Here is an 18171-nt window from a genome sequence, read left to right as displayed (position 1 = left end):
TTTCTCCCTTTACCACTTTATCTTAGCTCTAAACTTCCAGTTTGAGAAAGTCAAGTTACTTGAGAGGTTTTCTAATTTATTGTGTAATTTTGTTTTTCCTACAAAAGTAACATATTCAGTATACAAACTGTGAAGTAGAAACAAATCCAAAGAAGAAAGCAAGTTATTTGTTCTCTGGTATCCAGTATTACCTACTATTTCAGTGAGAAGGCCTCCATTTCTTTCTCATGTTGTTTGCCTGATAGAGGTGTGATCATGCTGTGTCTATAGTTTTTTTAATCTACTCTTTATTTACTCATCTATTTATTCTGCCATGAAATCTCTTTCTGTGGATATTTTTACCCTTGGCCCTTTCTTTGAAAGATACCATGAGTGATCCAGAAGGGGAAATGAAGCATCCTCAGTTATGCTGCTCATCTATCTGCTCTTTTTGGCTGGTCCCTTTACCTCTCTGTGCTAGGGAACTGCCTGTAATCCTACCTCAACCTATGGGGGTGGATGCAGCTTTGTGTTAGACAAATGCAGTTTTATCCTGTTAGATCTTACATTCTAGCAAGGGAGACAAAAGATAAAAAGAAGACTAAATTACATATGTATGTATGTGTGTATATGTATGTTTGGGTGATAAGTGCTATGGAGAAACAAAGCAGGGACGAAATATAGGGGAAAGTTGTAGCCAGGACTGGAATTTGTATAAAGGGGTTTAGGAGAAAGCCTCACTGAGGAAGTGACCACTGAGTAGAGACATTAAAGAAATGAAGTTGCTGGCCATGAGGGTATCCGGGGAAAGAGCATTCCAGGCCATAGAGCAGTAAGTACAAAAATCTTGAGATAGGAGCATGCATGATGTGCTCAAAATATAGCTAAGAACCAAAGGTTGCTGGAGCTAAGTAAGAAGGGGAGTGGCAGCGGGATCAGATCGTGGTTGAACAGGGCCCACAGGCTGTTGTAAAGGCTTTGGCTTTGCTGGGGTTGGCAGGGAGCTGTTGGAGCAGAGCAGGGAGTGTGAGCAGAGCAGTGCCAAGCACTCACTTAGGACTGAAGATAAACACTCTGGCTGCTGGGGAAAGAACAGACTCTGGGAGCAGGGATGGAATCGGGGAGACCTGTCAAGCAGCTGTTGCATTAATTGCAAGGAACAATGAAGGCTCAGCCAGGGCAGTAGTGGTGGAAGTAGCGTGAGGTGGTAGGATTCTGTTTATGTTTTTAAGGTAGAGCTAAGTGTGTTTCATGATTGGATGTTGAGTGTGAGAGAACAGTATCTGGGACAACTTCCAAGATTTTGGCCTTAGCAATCGGAGGCCATAGAGTTACCATTGGCTGAATCAGGAAAGCCTGCAGGAGGACCATGTTTTGTAGGGAAAGATTAGGAGTTTAGTTTTTGATAGGGTAAGTTTCAGATGTCTGTTAGACATTTCAAATGTAGACATCAAATAAATAGTTGAATGTATGAGGCTGGCTTTTGGAATAGAAAATGAAGTTGTAGATATAAATTTGAGAGCTGTCATTATATATGTAAACTGTATTTGAAGTCATGAGCCTGGATGAGTGGTTCAGATCACCTAGGGAATGAATGTATCTTGATAAAGACAGAAGCAGTCCACGATGTAGTCTTACGATAGTGCACTACGATGAGATGGGAGAGGAAGTAAAGTCCAGCAAAGGAGGCTGAATGGTGGGAACACAGGGTAAGAATATCACTTACAGTGTGTGGTGTCCTGGAAGTTGCAAGAACAAAAATATTTCAGGGAGGAGAGAATGATCAGGTGGATCACATGCTCTTGAGAGATCAGGAAGATGAGGTCTGAACAGTGACCTTTGGATTTGGCAAACAGAGGTCACAGAAGTCTTGAGAAAAGCAGTTTCTGTGTAATGATGGGGTAAAAGCATGATTGGGAGCAAGTTCAGGAGAAAGCCGGGAGAGATAGAGACATTATATATAAACAGCACGTTTGAGGCATTTGTTCTGAAGGAAGAGAAAAAAGGTATCGGAAGTGACATGATGTCAAGAAGAATTTTTTTTTTTTTTAGATGGAGTTGTGCTCTTTTGCCCAGGCTAGAGTGCAGGGGCATGATCTCGGCTCACTGCAACCTCCGCCTTCTGGTTTCAAGCAGTTCTCCTGCCTCAACCTCCTGAGTAGCGGGGATTACAGGCATCTGCCACCACACTGGGCTAATAATTGTATTTTTAGTAGAGATGGGGTTTCATCATGTTGGCCAGGCTGGTCTTGAACTCCTGACCTTGTGATCTGCCTGCCTTGGCCTCCCAAAGTGCTAGGATTAGGTGAGCCACCACGCCTGGCCAAGAAGAAGATTTTTTTAAGATGGGACAAATAAGAGTTTTGTATGTTAATGGGAATGATCCAGTAGACTGAGAAGAATTGAGGATGCAGGAGAAAGTTGTGAATTCCTGGAGCATTGTTTGAGGAGGTGAGAGTGGGTGGGATTTGTGTGTACCTGAAGAGGTTGGCCTTTGCTGAAAGCATGGAGAGAAGGAGAGTATAGGGACACAGTGGAGAGGGGGAAATGAGGTGGTGGGACTTGATGGACATGTTCTTGTGATTGCATCTATCTTTTTCAGTAAAATAGAAAGCAAGGCCATCCACTGAGAGTACAAATGGTGGCGGAGGCATCGAGCGTTTGAGGGAGAGGAAGGTGTGAAGCAGGCATCGCGAGACAGACTGGACTTAGCAGAGAGGGTTTTCCGAGTGAGGCCAGTCAGCATGGTAGTGCGTCTCCCTCTGGCGACATTCAGTTGCATAGGTGCACACTGGTTGGAGAATAGGATTTAACCTCTTGTCCTTTTGCTAGGTGAGCACAGTAAAGCAAGAAAAGGAGGGGACAATGAAGGAAGAAAAGGAATACAGTGATTATAGGGTTCAGACCTGGCGATGGGGGAGGATAGACATGAGAGGGGTGGGTGACTGCAGGAACATGGTTGGGTGAACAGGTGATAGTTCCTTGTAGGCCTAAGGAGTGCTGGAGGCTGAGTACTGAGGGGAAGAACCTAGAAAGAGAGTTGGATTTACCTGGGGAGTTGGATGCTAGAAACTGAGATTGGGTATGAGGCAGTTTCTATTTAACGGCGACAGGAAAGTTTAGGGTGAGGGTGTGACTGTTGGGAGTGGGCAGCAGAGTGGGTAGAGGATAATAGGGCGAGTAGGTGGTAGAGTGAAAATAAGAGTTAAGGTGAGCCCGTAACATGATTTTTAAGTTCCTAGATGTGTGATTCATACAAGCGCAAGCAAATGTTGACGTCCTCACAACACATCTTTTTACCTGGAGATAGCACACTGTGGTCGGTGAGAGTACAAGCTCTGAAGCCAGACTGCCTCTGTCGATCCCAGCTTGCCCACTTCATACTTGTGTGACTTGTGCCACATTTTCTCATCTGTGAATTGGAGGATAATAATAATGGCTACTTATTAGGATGATTTTTACGATAATGAGTTAATAGGTTATCTGCTAGACATTTATGTTAAAGAAGTGTGAAAAATAGTAGCTTAACTCGTAAGATCCTGTCATCTCCTTTGGAAGAAGTCCTGAGGCAGACAGTTCAGGGATGGTGTGTGGACTTCATCGAATTATTAGAAAGCCAGGCTCCTTCCACCTCTTTGCTCCACCACCCCTAGGATTTGACCTTCATGCTCTTGATTCAGGACAGCTGGGGATGCTGCAGCCATCTCCTCTGAGTTCCAGGATCACAGAAAGAACACAAGGAGTAGGTCACACCTGCTCTCTCTCTCCCTCCTGGAAATTTCCTAAAAGTGCTACAAAATGCTTCTACTTGGATCTGAGATGACCACACCTGTAATGGAGGCTAGGAAGTACATTCTTTAGCTGAATATTATTGTGCCCTTGTCAAAGGGAGGTCCCGGAACTAAGGAAGATGAAGACACAGGCTACTAGGGAGGAGTTTGCAGCTTCTGCCACAGAGTGCTTAGCACAGTGCCAGACACATAGGAAGACTCAATAAATGTTGGTGCTCTGTGCTGTCTTCTTAATCATTGTCTTTGTTGGAAGGAAGGAAGTAAAACTTCGTTGGGTTTGAGTTCTTACAGATATGTGTGCTCCCTTTCCTATGACAGCAGTTCCTCCGCTGGCTACCAACACTGTGTCTCCATCTCTCTCATTGCTGGCAAACAACCTGTCCATGCCTACAAGTGACCTACCACCTGGTGCCTCCCCAAGGAAAAAGCCTCGAAAGCAACAGCACGTGATCTCAACAGAAGAAGGTGACATGATGGAGACAAACAGCACTGATGATGAGAAGTCCACTGCCAAGAGTCTTCTGGTGAAGGCTGAGAAGCGCAAGTCTCCTCCCAAGGAGTATATTGGTAATGGTCACAGGCTGACTTGTGTTATGACGCTTCCCAGTAAAGTCAGAGTCCAACCCAGAGGCTCGTTATATAGTCAGCCTCACTCATGCCTCGCTTGCTGGAATTGAACTTTGAGGATTGTTGACAATGTTAATAAGTTGTTTAATGTCTTCTCTGTAATAGATGAGGAAGGTGTGAGGTATGTCCCAGTGCGTCCAAGACCCCCGATTACTTTGCTTCGTCACTATCGGAACCCCTGGAAAGCTGCTTACCACCACTTTCAGAGGTACAGTGACGTCCGGGTCAAAGGTTAGTTTCTCCAGAAACATTTGGTATTAATGCATGAAATTCATATAAACTTAATTAAAATAGAAGAGAAAAACAGAACCACAGTTTTCCAGTTTCAAAAAAACCATAAATTTTTGTTACAAAATCTTGAGGCTTCAGTGTTTAAGTATATCCTGTAGAATATAAAACTTAGAAAATTACCCTTTGCCCTAGCAAGCTGTGTGTATTTATTGGAATTGCAGTTTAATGGTTAAGTGACAGCCTTGGTCTTTGTAAAATCCACGTGTTAACAGCTCCCAAAGTACTGATGGAGGATACCGGTGGCTTCCAGAGTCATTGTGGAAGAACCGTACTGGGTTACTGTATAACACAGTTAAGTCCACAGTAGTTCCTAAGATGCTAAAATATACATGCATTGTAAGCATTTCTGCCAAAAGATCTTTTGTTTAACATATATACGAAGCTCTTGGAGTGGTCTAAGGTAAGCCCTCAATGAATGTTTTGTTCTTCTGGTAGAAGCTGAGAATAACCTTTTAATAAACCCACATATGATTGAAAGTGCTGGTAGTACTTTGCAAATACCTGCAAGTATTTCTACTGATGGGCTTTAAGTGCCATGAATCTCAGATATAATATATGTACAAAGAAATGTGAGCCTCTAGATAATTGGTCACATTTCCCATTCTCTTACATAAATTCCATTTGGAAACTGCTCTAAGGGTTTTCTTGAAGGCTCAAGATGAGTCCCACTTGGATGGAGTACTGACTGATTAAGCAGAGGTGGAGAAGCTAACAGTTCAGTCTCTGAATGGGAAGTACAGAGGCGGCTACATTTCCCAGCTTTTCTTCCTCACAAGTGTACTCTGAGGTTTGGAAAGAAGATGAGATTTCCAGAGGTCAGGGAGTGTTGCCTTTTAGTGGAAGTAGGATATGAACCACTGAACAGCTCTTCATGCCACAAGAATTCCATAGAAAAAATTTTTAGGAATTTGCTCGGTAGCATTTCAAGCCACACTACAAGAGTCTAAATGTTTATTGGGACTTGCTCTTCAAAAACTATCTCAAGAAAGATAACTTGACAGCTGAAAGGTTTACGATCCCTGAATCTTCTGGTTCACTATACTCATACTAACCTCCTTACACGGTGCCTCTTGACTATGAAACTTTAGTGCAGCTATTTTGCCTAAGCGACAAAATAACATATAAATTATATATATAAATACATGAAGATAGACTAAAACTCACAGGAGGCCAGGCGTGGTGACTCACACCCGTAATCCCAGCACTTTGGGAGGCTGAGGCGGGTGGATCACTGGAGGTCAGGAGTTCAAAATCAGCCTGGCCAACATGGTAAAACCCTGTCTCTACTAAAAATACAAAAAAAATTAGCAAGGCGTGATGGCAGGCGCCTTTAATCCCAGCTACTCAGGAGGCTGTGAGGCAGGAGAATCTCTTGAACCCGGGAGGCAGAGGTTGCAGTGAGCCAAGATTGCACCAACTGCCCCACACTCCATCCTGGGCAACAGAGCAAGACTCTCTCAAAAAAAAAAAAACACCTCACAGGAAAGAAAAGAAGTACGGAAAACACATAGTAATGTGGCAGACCTAAGCCTTACGTACTAGTTATTGTCATAAATGTAAATAGTCTAAACATACCAATTAAACACAGATTGGCAGAATCAATGAAAAAACACAATCCAACTATGTGCTGTGTACAAGAAACTCACTTTGAATACAGTGGCATAGGTAGATTGACAGTAAAAGGCTAGAAAAACACATGCAAGCCAGGCGTGGTGACTGACACCTGTAATCCCAGCACTTTGGGAGGCCAAGGTGGGTGGATCACCTGAGGTCAGGAGTTCGAGAGCAGCCTGGCCAACATGGTAAAACCTCACCCCTATTGAAAATATAAAAATTAGCCAGGCATGGTTGTGCACACCTGTAATTTCAGCTATTCAGGAGGCTGAGGTGGGAGAATCGCACGAATCCCCGGGAAGTGGAGGTTTGCAGTGAGCCGAGATCATGCCACTGCTCTCCAGCCTAGGCAACAGAGTGAGACTCTGTCTCAAAAAAAAAAAAAAAAACAAAAAACATGCATGCACACAATACGAAATTAATTCACACAATATGAAATTAATTTACAAAAAAGCAGGAGTGGCCATATTAATGTCACATAAAGTAAACTTCTGAGGAAAGAAAATTGCTAGAGACACAGGGGAACATTACATACTGATAAGAGAATCGGCTCACCAGGTAATGATCCCCTTCTCAGCAGTGTCTTAAAATGTAGGCAAGGACATTCGAAATTTATTTTATGAAGCCAATATTTTCATGCTATCAAAACCAGAGTGTACAAATATAGAAAATGACAGATCGATATTCCTCATGAATATAGATGTAAAAATGCATTAATAAAATATTAGCAAATCAAATCCAGCAGTATATACCTTGACCATGTAGAATTTATTTTTGCTGTACAAAGCTGGTTCAACATTTGAAAGCCAAAGTAATTCACCCTATTAACTGGCCTTATTAATTTCCTAGGGTTGCCATAACAAAGTATTGTGAACTGGGTGGCATAAAACGTACGAATTATTCTCTCATGGTTCTGGGGGTTAGAAGTCCAGAATAAAGGTCTGATAGGATCGTGCTGGCTGTGAAAGCAGTAGAGGAGAATCCTTCCTTGCCTCTTTGGTTTCTTGTGATGGCCAGCAATCTTTGGTGTTCCTGGCTTGCACCTGCACCACTCCAGTCTCTGCCTCCGTTTTCAAATGGCATTCTTCTCTTTGTCTCTCTGCCTCTCCCATCCTCCTTTCTCTCTCTCCTTCTGTCCCCTTCCTTTTCTCTCTCTCCCTCACTTCTCTCTCCCTCCCTCCTCGTACAGACACCAGGCACTGGATTTACAGCTCACCTTAATCCAGTATGGCTTCTTAACCAAATTACCTTTTCTTTTTTTTTTTTTCTTGCAGCGGAGTCTCACTCTGTCCCCCAGGCTGGAGTAAAATGGTGCAGTCTTAACGCACTGCAACCTCTGCCTCCTGGGTTCAAGCAATTCTTGTGCCTCAGCCTTCTGAGTAGCTGGGATTACAGGCGCCCACCACCACACCCAGCTAATTTTTTGTATTTTTAGTAGAGACAGGGTTTCACCATGTTGGCCAGGCTAGTTTCGAATTGCTGACCTCAAGTGATCCACCTGCCTCGGCCTCCCAAAGTGCTGGGATTACAAGTGTGAGCCACTGCGCTCAGCCTACATTACATTCTAGTGTAGTTATAGTCACAGGTACCAAGGAACTTCAACATATCTTTCGGGAAGAAAGCCAACCCACAACGAAAGCTAAAGAAGAAAAATCACATGATTGTATCAATCAATATAGAAAATTTGACAAAATTAAACACCTTTTCATGATAAACAGTATTCAAAAACAGAAAAAGAAGAGTTCTTTCTTGATTTGATAAAGTTGTTCTGCCCTTGGAAAGGCTCCCCCAGCTTTCTTATGCTTTGTTCTTTCCTTCAAACCAGCCTGCACATAGTCTAGGCTATATCTTCATTAGTTCCACAAATCTTCCCCAATTCCCTTCACCACAGCCTCCACTGTTCTCAGGAGCACCTTTAGGTTTGAACTTCTTCACACTCTTGCAAATGGACTCACTTCCTTCAGGAAGAAATTAGAAGGTATCTGTTTTACAGCCCACTTCTTCCAGCAAAATGTTTGAGCCAGGGCCTTGGAGACGGAGGAGGCCCTGGCTTGACATGTGGCAAGCTTCTCTCTGAGTGACAGCCCTGCTTTAGGAGGTAGCACTTAGTGGAGGGAAAGGAGGAGAGGGAAAGGAGGGGAGTGAGCAGCCTGGGGTCCTCTTGGCTTACCTCTCCTAGATGAAACCATTACCTCAAATAAAGTTCTTGTGGCCGGGTACGGCAGTTCATGCCTGTAATCCCAAAACTTTGGGAGGCCAAGGCGGGCAAATTGCTTGAGCCCAGGAGTTCAAGACCAACCTGGTCAACATAGCAAGACCCCATCCCTACAAAAAATACAAAAGTGAGCCCAGCATGGTGGCACACACCTGTAGTCCCAGCTACTTGGGAGGCTGAAATGGGAGAATCGTTTGAGCCTAGGAGGCGAAGGTTGCGGTGAGCCGAGATTGTACCACTGCACTCCAGCCAGACACTGTCTCAAAAACATAATAAAATTCTTATTAAAATAATGGCATTTACACTGCTTGAACACAAATCATTTACCTTTTTAAACACTGAAATACACGTATTTTTGTTTTTTATGGTTCCAGAGGAGAAGAAAGCTATGCTGCAGGAAATAGCTAATCAGAAAGGAGTATCCTGTCGTGCCCAAGGCTGGAAAGTTCACCTCTGTGCCGCCCAGTTACTACAGCTGGTAGGTGGAGTTCTAGCAGTTGTTCATCATGCTGAAGAAAGGAGAAGACACTGGAGATAGCTGAGTTCATAGAACTTTTTAAAAGTAACTCTGAGCTGGGCGCGGTGGCTCAAGCCTGTAATCCCAGCACTTTGGGAGGCCGAGACGGGCGGATCACGAGGTCAGGAGATCGAGACCCTCCTGGCTAACACGGTGAAACCCCGTCTCTACTAAAAATACAAAAAACTAGCCGGGCGAGGCGCCTGTAGTGCCGGCTACCCGGGAGGCTGAGGCAGGAGAATGGCGTGAACCCGGGAGGTGGAGCTTGCAGTGAGCTGAGATCCGGCCACAGCACTCCAGCCTGGGTGACAGAGCAAGACTCCGTCTCAAAAAAAAAAAAAAAAAAAAGTAACTTTGAAGCATTCCCAGCTAACATGGGTTATGGTAGAATTTTTATGTGTGCTATGCAATATCACTGTGTCAGTTACATGTGATTAAAACTGAAATATATTTGAGTTCTGGTACCCAGATCCAAAATATATGGAACAACTGTGGTGTTAAGACCTAAATTTAAGATTCAGTGTTGTGTCATGTTGTGACATCTGAAATAGGGGGAGTCTCAAATGGCCTAACCAAGAGTCCCTCCTCCCAACTCTGCTCCCTCAGATGAAGTCTCCTGGCCAAACAGCCCTTCATACCACAGGGACCAGGCACACAACTCCTGCTCATGGCTGAGTAGTAGGCTCCAGTTCCCTGCCAGCTTCCGATATTCCAGTATTATTCAGATAAGCCAGTCAACACATCGTCATTCAGAGACTGGGTCATACCTCTCCCTCTCTCCTGTTCTTTTTGTTTTTGTTTTTGTTTTTGTTTTTTTGTTTTTTGTTTTTTTCAGACGGAATCTTGCTCTGTTGCCCAGGTTGGAGTGCAGTGGCACGATCATGGCTTACTACAGCCATGATCAGCCTGCTGGGCTTAAGTAATCCTCGCACCTCAGCCCCCACAAACAGCGGAGACTACGTGTGAGTCATTGCACCCGGCTGATTTTTAAACATTTTTTGTAGAGGCCAGGTGTGGTGGCTCAAACCTGTAATCCCAGCACTTTGGGAGGCCGAGGTGGGCAGATCACGAGGTCAGGAGTTGGAGACCATGGCCAACATGGTGAAACCCCCGTCTCTACTAAAAATACAAAAATAAGCTAGGCATGGTGGCAGGCGCCAGCTACTCGGGAGACTGAGGCAGTAGGATCGCTTGAAACCAGAAGGCGGAGGTTGCAGTGAGCTGAGATTGTGCCACTGCACTCAAGCCTGGGCAAAAGAGCGAAACTCTGTCTTGTGGGGGGAAAAAAATTTGTAGAGAAGGGGTCTCACTGTGTTGCCCCATCTGTCCTGTGTCTTAATTTTTAACAAACAAGTTTAAAAAGTTAAATTTTTTTTTAACCCAAAATAAGGGGCCAGGGTCAGTGGCTCAGGCCTGTGATCCCAGCACTTTGGGAGGCTGGGACAAGAGGATTGCTTGGGCCCAGGAGTTTGAGGCCTGCTGGGCAACATAGTGGGACCCTGTCTCTACAAAAAAAAAGTGTTTTAATTAGCTGGGTGTAGTGGTGCACACCTCTAGTCCCAGCTACCTGGGAGGCTGAGGTAGGAGGATCTCTTGAGCCCGGAAGACCAAGGCTGCCCTTAGCCATGATCGCGCCACTGCACTCCATCCTGGATAACAGAGTAAGACACTGTCTCAGAAAAAAAGGAAGAAAACAAAGTTTATAGAATAAAGATATAAAGAAAATAACCTTTTGTAACCGCCCAACAGTGTCCACTTCTGTCCCACAACATGTATTTTAAGCTAAGTTTTATCGCAAAAGAATCAAAAAGTTTAAAACAGTTTAGAAGTTCATAAAGTAAAAAGAGTATGCTAAGGTTAATTTGTTATTGAAGAAAGAAGAATATTTTTAATAGATTTAGTGTTGCCTCAGGGCACAGTGCTTGTAAAGCCCACAGTAGTGTACAGTGATGTCTTAGAGCTTCACATTCGCTCACTACTCAGCCCCTGACTCACCCAGAGCAACTTCACAGTCCTGGTAGACTGCATTCATGTGAGTGCTCTTTACCATTTTTAATCTGTCATGCCATATTTTTACCATACCTTTTCTATGTATAGATATGTGTAGACACACAAACAGTTAACACTGTGTTTCCGTTTCCCGCACTGTTCCTTGCAGTGACGTGGTATACATGTTTGTAGTCTAGGAGCAGTAGGCTCTATCATGTAGTCTAAGTATGTGGTAGTCCATAACATCTAGATTTGTGTAAGTACATTCTGTGATGTTCACACAACAGCAGAGTTGCCTAAAGACATTTCTCAGAACATATCCCTGTCATAAAGCAGAGCATGACTGTATTTGTGATTCATAAACTGCTGTTAATCTTATCTGTCCAGTGTTGGATCTTACATGTTTGGCCATTTCTATAACGCTAGGGCAAGAATCTCTCCTTCACCAGCTGGGTGAAGAGGAGGCAACAACCTCATAAAGCTTTTCCTTCTTTTCAGTAGCAGTGACCTGAAGAACATTGTTTGTTATCAGTATCTAAAAAATGTAGTGCCTTGGCTACTTCTGACTTAGCAGAAATCACTTCTGTGAAACTTGGAGACTTGTGTTTCAGAAGAATTGTGGATTCAAGGCAGTATTCAAAAGTTATCCTTGAAGATAGGCTCTGAACTATGGCAAATTATAATGTCAATCTTTGTTGATCTGTTTCCTTTACTGCCTTTATTTTATTGTATTGTATTTATTTGTTTTTTAGATGGAATTTCACTCTTGTTGCCCAGGCTGGAGTGCAATGGTGCGATCTCAGCTCCCTGCAACCTCTGCCTCCCGGGTTCAAGCGATTCTTCTGCCTCAGCCTCCCGAGTAACTGGGATTACAGGCATGCACCACCACGCCCGGCTAATTTTGTATTTTTAATAGAGATGGGGTTTCACCACATTGGTCAGGCTGGTCTCGAACTCCAGACCTCAGGTGATCCACCCGCCTCAACCTCCCAAAGTGCTGGGATTATAGGCATGAGCCACCGCGCCCAGCCCCTTTACTGTTTTTAAACCTTAGTATCTTAGTCCTTAGGAGAAAGGACATTGCCACCCAAACAACTCTTAGACAGTTTACAAAGGTGATTCAAGGTGGGTTCATTTGCCTGGGGTTGACATAGAAAAATATTTCCGAGGTCATTATATTCTCCCTTCTGTGTGTTGCAGACGAATCTAGAACATGATGTCTATGAACGACTGACCAACCTGCAGGAAGGAATTATCCCAAAGAAAAAAGCAGCAACTGATGATGATCTCCACCGAATCAATGAACTGATACAGGTTTGAGTGAGCCCCTCCCCTTCTGATCATCCACTTTATGAAGCTGCTTTCTGTAAAGCCCTGCTTCTCCTGTTTCCCCCCGTATCCCTCATATCTTCAGTTAAAAACATGTGCTTCAGCCTGCACTACTGAGAAACAAGAAGACATTTTCTCTATGTGGAAGCCTCAACGTGGCCTCTGCCCAAAGGCAAGCAGTTTTTTAAAACTGTACTGTCCTCATGATCACTGATTGATGATGTAATGTCTTCCGTTTCAGGGAAATATGCAGAGGTGTAAACTTGTGATGGATCAAATCAGTGAAGCCAGAGACTCCATGCTTAAGGTTTTAGATCATAAAGACCGCGTCCTGAAGCTTCTGAACAAGAACGGGACTGTCAAAAAAGTGTCAAAATTGAAGCGAAAGGAAAAAGTCTAGACCCAGAAGAATCAGGAGATTGGAAGCAAATTGATGAAGAATGATGGTGGGGGTGGGGGGAGGGTTTTGGTTTTTTCCAAAGTGGAACTTTGAAATAAAGGAAGTGTTCCTTAGTTCACATGTGAAAGCAGAGGGGCCCGTGACATCCAGTGGCATGAAAGGATCAGAGCTGACTGGACACAGTGAGCCGCCTTCTTGCATTCGGGGCACCCCTGTTAAACCTGCTCTGTGTCATAAGTGACTCCGGATGCGTCAGTGTCCACCAGTTGGAAGCAATGACAAGGATGGCTGGCTGGTGTTTTTCAGCCTTCCGGTTTATAGACTGTATTTATCTAGTGGATTCCTGCAGGCCCCATACTGAGCCTGGACTGAAAGTATCCACTCGGACCATCTGTTATCTCTCTACACTGAAAATAAAACCTCTTCCACCCACCCCATTCGGTTCTTCTGGCTGACCTTCAAATGCCCACGTTGGCCTTTTACAGCAGTGCCACGGCACCAAGCGAGCTGCCACATCTCTCACACTCTAAAGGGTTTGAACTATTAGTTCTTGTCATTTTTTTAAAAGAACCATTCCCAAGTGAAATTGTTATATCGTCTGTCTTGCGTGTGTCAGAATTGGGTTTTTGTGGAGGTTCAGAGCAGGCAACACCAGAAGTTGCTCTCAGATCCTTGTTCTGAAGTACATTCTCTTGGTTCTCTGTACTTCTGTAGCTGGTGTGATGCTGTTGATTGTATGTACCACACATCTCCAGACGTTAATAAAGGACTCAAAGAGGTTTTTGTACATGCGCAGTTTGCATCTTTCTGTAAAGTGAATTAGTGCCACACTGACCTTCACTGAAATGTTTCCCCTGCTTCGGTGTTTCACACGCTGTTGGGAGCCTCCTTTGTTTGTTGAAGTTATGCTGTTCGCATAGAGTTCCACTTACCGGGGTAGTTTGAATATGCTACAGTGGTGAAATCTGTTGGATCTTGGCTCCCTTAAATATGAGCCTGTATTGTGGCCCAGTGCGGATATCAATTGGTCCGATTATAGGACTGTTAAGGCTGCAGTACTGGGGGCGGAGCTTTCGGGTGGGTGGATCCTCTCCACAGGTTCCTCTTCCTCTGAACTAACCTGAGTGGAAAGGTAGCTCAGATCGGCTTCCTGTGGGCACAAGACCAACCACGTCTGTCTGGCCTCCATGCGACAGAGCAGGAAAGATTTTTCTCAGAGGTTTCTGCTCTGCAGACAAGACCTGACCACCCTCCTTCCTTAGGACACCTGCTTTCAGCTACCAGGTTGGGGCTAGAGCACTTCCCTTTGCTCTGACCTGAACAGATTTGAGATGGGCAGTGTTCCATTTCTGCCCAGGCCTTTGGGACCAAGGCCCTGGCTCACCTGAGACAGCCTTCCTCATAGTAGAATGGTAAGCTGTCATCTGTGGGATTGGGGAGGCCACCCAGGCCTGCAGAGCCTAGGCTAAAGACATCCTGGGCGCAGTCGAGGCTGCTGGACTAGAGTATTTCATGAGGATATGGAGAAAACTTGAAAAGGTTTTACTCGGGGCCGATCTAGTGTAACTCCTACAATAGTGTTCTTTTGCTGGAGTTTCTCATCAGTGTACACGTTGCCTTAGTGGTCACATGTGGTCTTTGGCTAGAGCAGGACAGGATTCAGGTGTGTGGGAGCCTGTATTATAGACATGTTCTCTATGACTTTTTTTTTTTTTTTGAGACAGGATCTCACTCTGTCACCCAGGCTGGAGTGCAGTGGCTCAATCATAGTTCACTGCAACCTCCAACTCCTGGACTCAGGCGATTTTTCTGCCTCAGTCTCTTGAGTATCTGGGACTACCAGTGCTTGCCACCATACCCAGCTAATTTTTTTTTTTTTTTTTCTTTGTAAGAGGTGGGATCTCATGTCTTCTCAGGCTAGAGATTACTTTTTTGAAGAAAGCTTGTCAATACAAGCCTTGAAGTCAGTGCAGATTAGAAAATAGTGTTTTCAGGATTTCTTCCCTTTATGAGGACAATGAAGTCGGAAGTTAGAAGCAGAGGGGATGATTCTTGCCTACAAACAATGGTTTTGGAATATAGTTTTATTGGCCGGGCGCAGTGGCTCACACCTGTAGTCCCAGCATTTTGGGAGGCCAAGGCAGGCAGAACACTTGAGCTCAGGAGTTCGAGACCAGCCTGGCCAACATGGTGAAACCCTGTCTCCACTAAAAAAAATAAAAATTAACAGGGCTTGGTGGCGCATGCCTGTAGTCCCAGCTACTCAGGAGACTGAGGCAGGAGAATCACTTGAACCTGGTAGGCAGAGGCTGCAGTGAGCTGAGATCACACCACTGCACTCCAGTGTGGGTGACAGAGTGAGACCCTGTCTAAAAACAAAAGTACCTCAAGCAGTCCTCTGGCCTCAGCCTCCCAAAGTTTTATTAAAGAGGAATCGTGGTCCACGCCTGTAATCTCAACACTTTGGAAGGCTGAAGCAGGAAGATCTCTTGAGAGCCCAGGGGTTTGAGATCAACCTAGGCAACATAGTGGGACCCCATTTCTACAAAAAACATTTAGAAAGAAAATGTCTTGTAATATTTTTATGTCTTCATAACGAGTGTTGTTTTGTTTTGTTTTTTTGAGATAGTCTTGGTGTCATTCAGGCTGGAATACAGTGAGACGAACACAGCTCACCACAGCCTCAACCTCCCAGGTACGAGCAATCTTCCTGCCTTAGTTTCCTGAATAGCTAGAACTACAGGCGCACACCACCGTGTCTAGCTAGTTTTTAAATTTTTTGTAGAGGAGGGATCTCACTGTGTTGCCCAGGCCAGTCTCAAAGTCCTGACCTCAAACAGTCCTCCTGCCTCAGCCTCCCAAAGTGCTGGGGTTACAGGTGTGAGCCACTGCACCTGGCCTACTGGTTTTGTCATAGTAATAATACAGAGTCATACAATTATAAGGTTGAATATTTATTTACAGATTATGTAGTCCAACCCAACCAATGATGAAATGGACTCCTTAAAAACATTTTTTTTTCTTTTTACATTTTAAAATGCCACACATCCGAAAGCCTAGTACATGAAACAAATGTATAGATTCATAAATTCTTACTTAAGAACAACTTTCAGATCACCCCCATGGTAAGAAATAGAAACTTGTCATTCATCTCCAGAAGCTTCGCCACGGCCACATCCAATTACAGCCCTCCACTGCCCCACTAACCTTTTTTTCCAAATAATCATTTTTATTGTATAAATACAGAGTAGAATGCCCAAATCCTAATAAGATTTGTCAAAATCTTGTGTTTTGACAAATATATGCACCCATAGCCAACACCCAAATAAAGATACATGATACTTCTATAACCTCAAAGGAGCAGCCCTCTGTAGTCAGTACCCCTCTGCCTGACCCCGGCCCCCCACAAAAAAAGGTAAACACTGACCTACCACCTGTTAACACAGATTAGTTTGTTCGTTAACTTCATATAAATAGATTCATACAGTACGCACTTTTTTGTGTCTGGCTTCTTTTGCTCAACATAATTTGAGCTTTATCTGTTTGTCATGAATATCAGTACGTTGTCCCTCTTGCTGAGTGGTATTCTGTGTGAGACGCAGCAGTTCGCTCCCCTGTTGAAGGATCCATTGGTTTGCTTTCCATTCTTGGCTATTATGAATAAAGCTGCTATAAACATTTGTGTGCAGGTTTTTATGTGTAAATCACTTTTCAGATCGGTTGGGTAAAAATCTAGGCGTGTGATGGCTGGGTGGTAAGGTGGAAAACTATGTTTCGTTTTGTAAGGAACTGCAAAACTACCCTCTAATGGGGTGTATCATTTTACATTGCAAGCAGCAGTGAATGAGAGTTCCTGTATTTGGTGGTGTCAGTGCTTTTTGGATTTTAGTCTTTCTAGTAGGCGTGTGGTGGTATTTCATTTTCATTTGCAGTTCCCTGGTGATAGATGATGTTGAGCATTTTCATATGTTCATTTGCCTTCTTTAGTATCCTCTCAGGTGAAGTATCTATTCACATCTTTGCCATTATTATTATTATTATTATTTTAAATTGAGACAGGGTCTCGTTCTGTTGCCCAGACTGGAGTATGGTGGCATGATCACAGATCACTGTAACCTTGACCTCCCAGGCTCAAGCAAAGCTCCCACCTCAGTCTCCTGAGTAGCTGAGGCTTCAGGCATGCGCCACCACACCCAGCTCATTTTTGTATTTTTTGTAGAGATGGGGGTCTCACTATGTTGCCCAACCTGGTCTCAAACTCATGGGTTCTCAAGGAATCTCCTACCTCAGCCTGTCAGCCTCCCAAAGTGCTGGGATTACAGCACTGTGCCTGGTCAGTAGTACCTTTTGAAGAGCAGTTTTTTGTTTTGTTTTGTTTTGTTTTGTTTTGTTTTGAGAGGGAGTTTCACTCTGTCGCCCAGGCTGGAGTGCAGTGGCTCGGTCTCAGCTCACTGCAAGCTCCGCCTCCCGGGTTCACACCATTCTCCTGCCTCAGCCTCTCGAGTAGCTGGGACTACAGGCGCCCGCCACCACGCCCGGCTAATATTTTTGTATTTTTAGTAGAGACGGGATTTCACCCCGTGTTAGCTAGGATGGTCTCGATCTCCTGACCTCGTGATCCGCCCTCGTGGGCCTCCCAAAGTGCTGGGATTACAGGCATGAGCCACTGCGCCCAGCCAGAAGTTTTTAATTTTAATAAAGTAACAACTTTAATTTTTTCTTTCATGAATTGTGCTTTGGACGTTTAAAGATATTGCCAAACCTAAGGCACCTAGATTTTCTCCTGTTTTCTATGAATTTTATAGTTTCATGTTTTGTATTTAGGTTTATGACCCATTTTGAGTTGATTTTTATGAAAGATGTAAGGTCTCTCAAGGATTTTTTGGTTTTGGTTTTGTTTTGAGACGGGGTCTCGCTTTCTCATCCAGGCTGGAGTACTGTGGCATGATCACGGCTCATGGCAGCCTCAATCTTCTGGACCTAAGCGATCCTCCCACCTCAGCCTCCGAAGTGTCTGAGACTACAGGCGCATGCCACCACGTCCAGCTAATTTTTGTATTTTTTATAGAGATAACATTTCACTATGTTGTCCAGGCTGGTCCCAAACTCCTGAGCTCAAACAATCCACCCTCCTCTGCCTCCCAAAGTGTCGGGATTACAGGCATGAGCCAGGGTTTTTGTGTTTTGTTTTGTCGTATGAACATCCAGTTGTGTTCCAGCACCATTTGTTGAAAAGCCTCTCCTTTCTCCACTGAAATCCTAATAAGATTTCTCTTTGAAGCCTTTGCTAATAAGCCTTTACTCTCTTGTCAGAGATCAATTGACTTACGTGTGGGGCCTTCTCTTCTGTTCCATGGATCCACTTCCTTGATGACTAGCACGTCAGTGTAGTTTTATAGTAAGTCCTAAAGTTGGGCAG

The 18171-nt window shown here is 44.2% G+C and overlaps 1 protein-coding gene across 10 annotated transcripts in view; it reads left to right on the top strand.

Annotated features, from left to right (window-relative positions):
• Window positions 1-13539, top strand: part of SAP130 (Sin3A associated protein 130) — an 85281-nt gene extending 71742 nt beyond the window's left edge. For 6 of the 10 annotated variants that reach the window (XM_023225581.2, XM_023225586.2, XM_023225582.2 and 3 more), the window contains 5 exons: window positions 4089-4337; window positions 4503-4628; window positions 8892-8995; window positions 12224-12337; window positions 12594-13532. In XM_023225581.2, coding sequence (XP_023081349.1) covers window positions 4089-4337; window positions 4503-4628; window positions 8892-8995; window positions 12224-12337; window positions 12594-12752 — 752 coding nt within the window. In that variant the 3' untranslated portion in view covers window positions 12753-13532. Of the gene's footprint in view, window positions 1-4088; window positions 4338-4502; window positions 4629-8891; window positions 8996-12223; window positions 12338-12593 lie in introns of all 10 variants that reach the window. The other 4 variants (XM_023225583.2, XM_023225579.3, XM_023225576.1 and 1 more) reach the window with 2 other exon arrangements.
• Window positions 13540-18171: the final 4632 nt, after the last annotated feature.

This window comes from Piliocolobus tephrosceles, chromosome 11, assembly GCF_002776525.5.
Source record: "Piliocolobus tephrosceles isolate RC106 chromosome 11, ASM277652v3, whole genome shotgun sequence".
Taxonomy (NCBI): Eukaryota; Metazoa; Chordata; class Mammalia; order Primates; family Cercopithecidae; genus Piliocolobus; species Piliocolobus tephrosceles.
The sequence above is the reverse complement of the archived record's forward strand: the minus strand, read 5'-3'. Positions and strand labels throughout refer to the sequence as shown.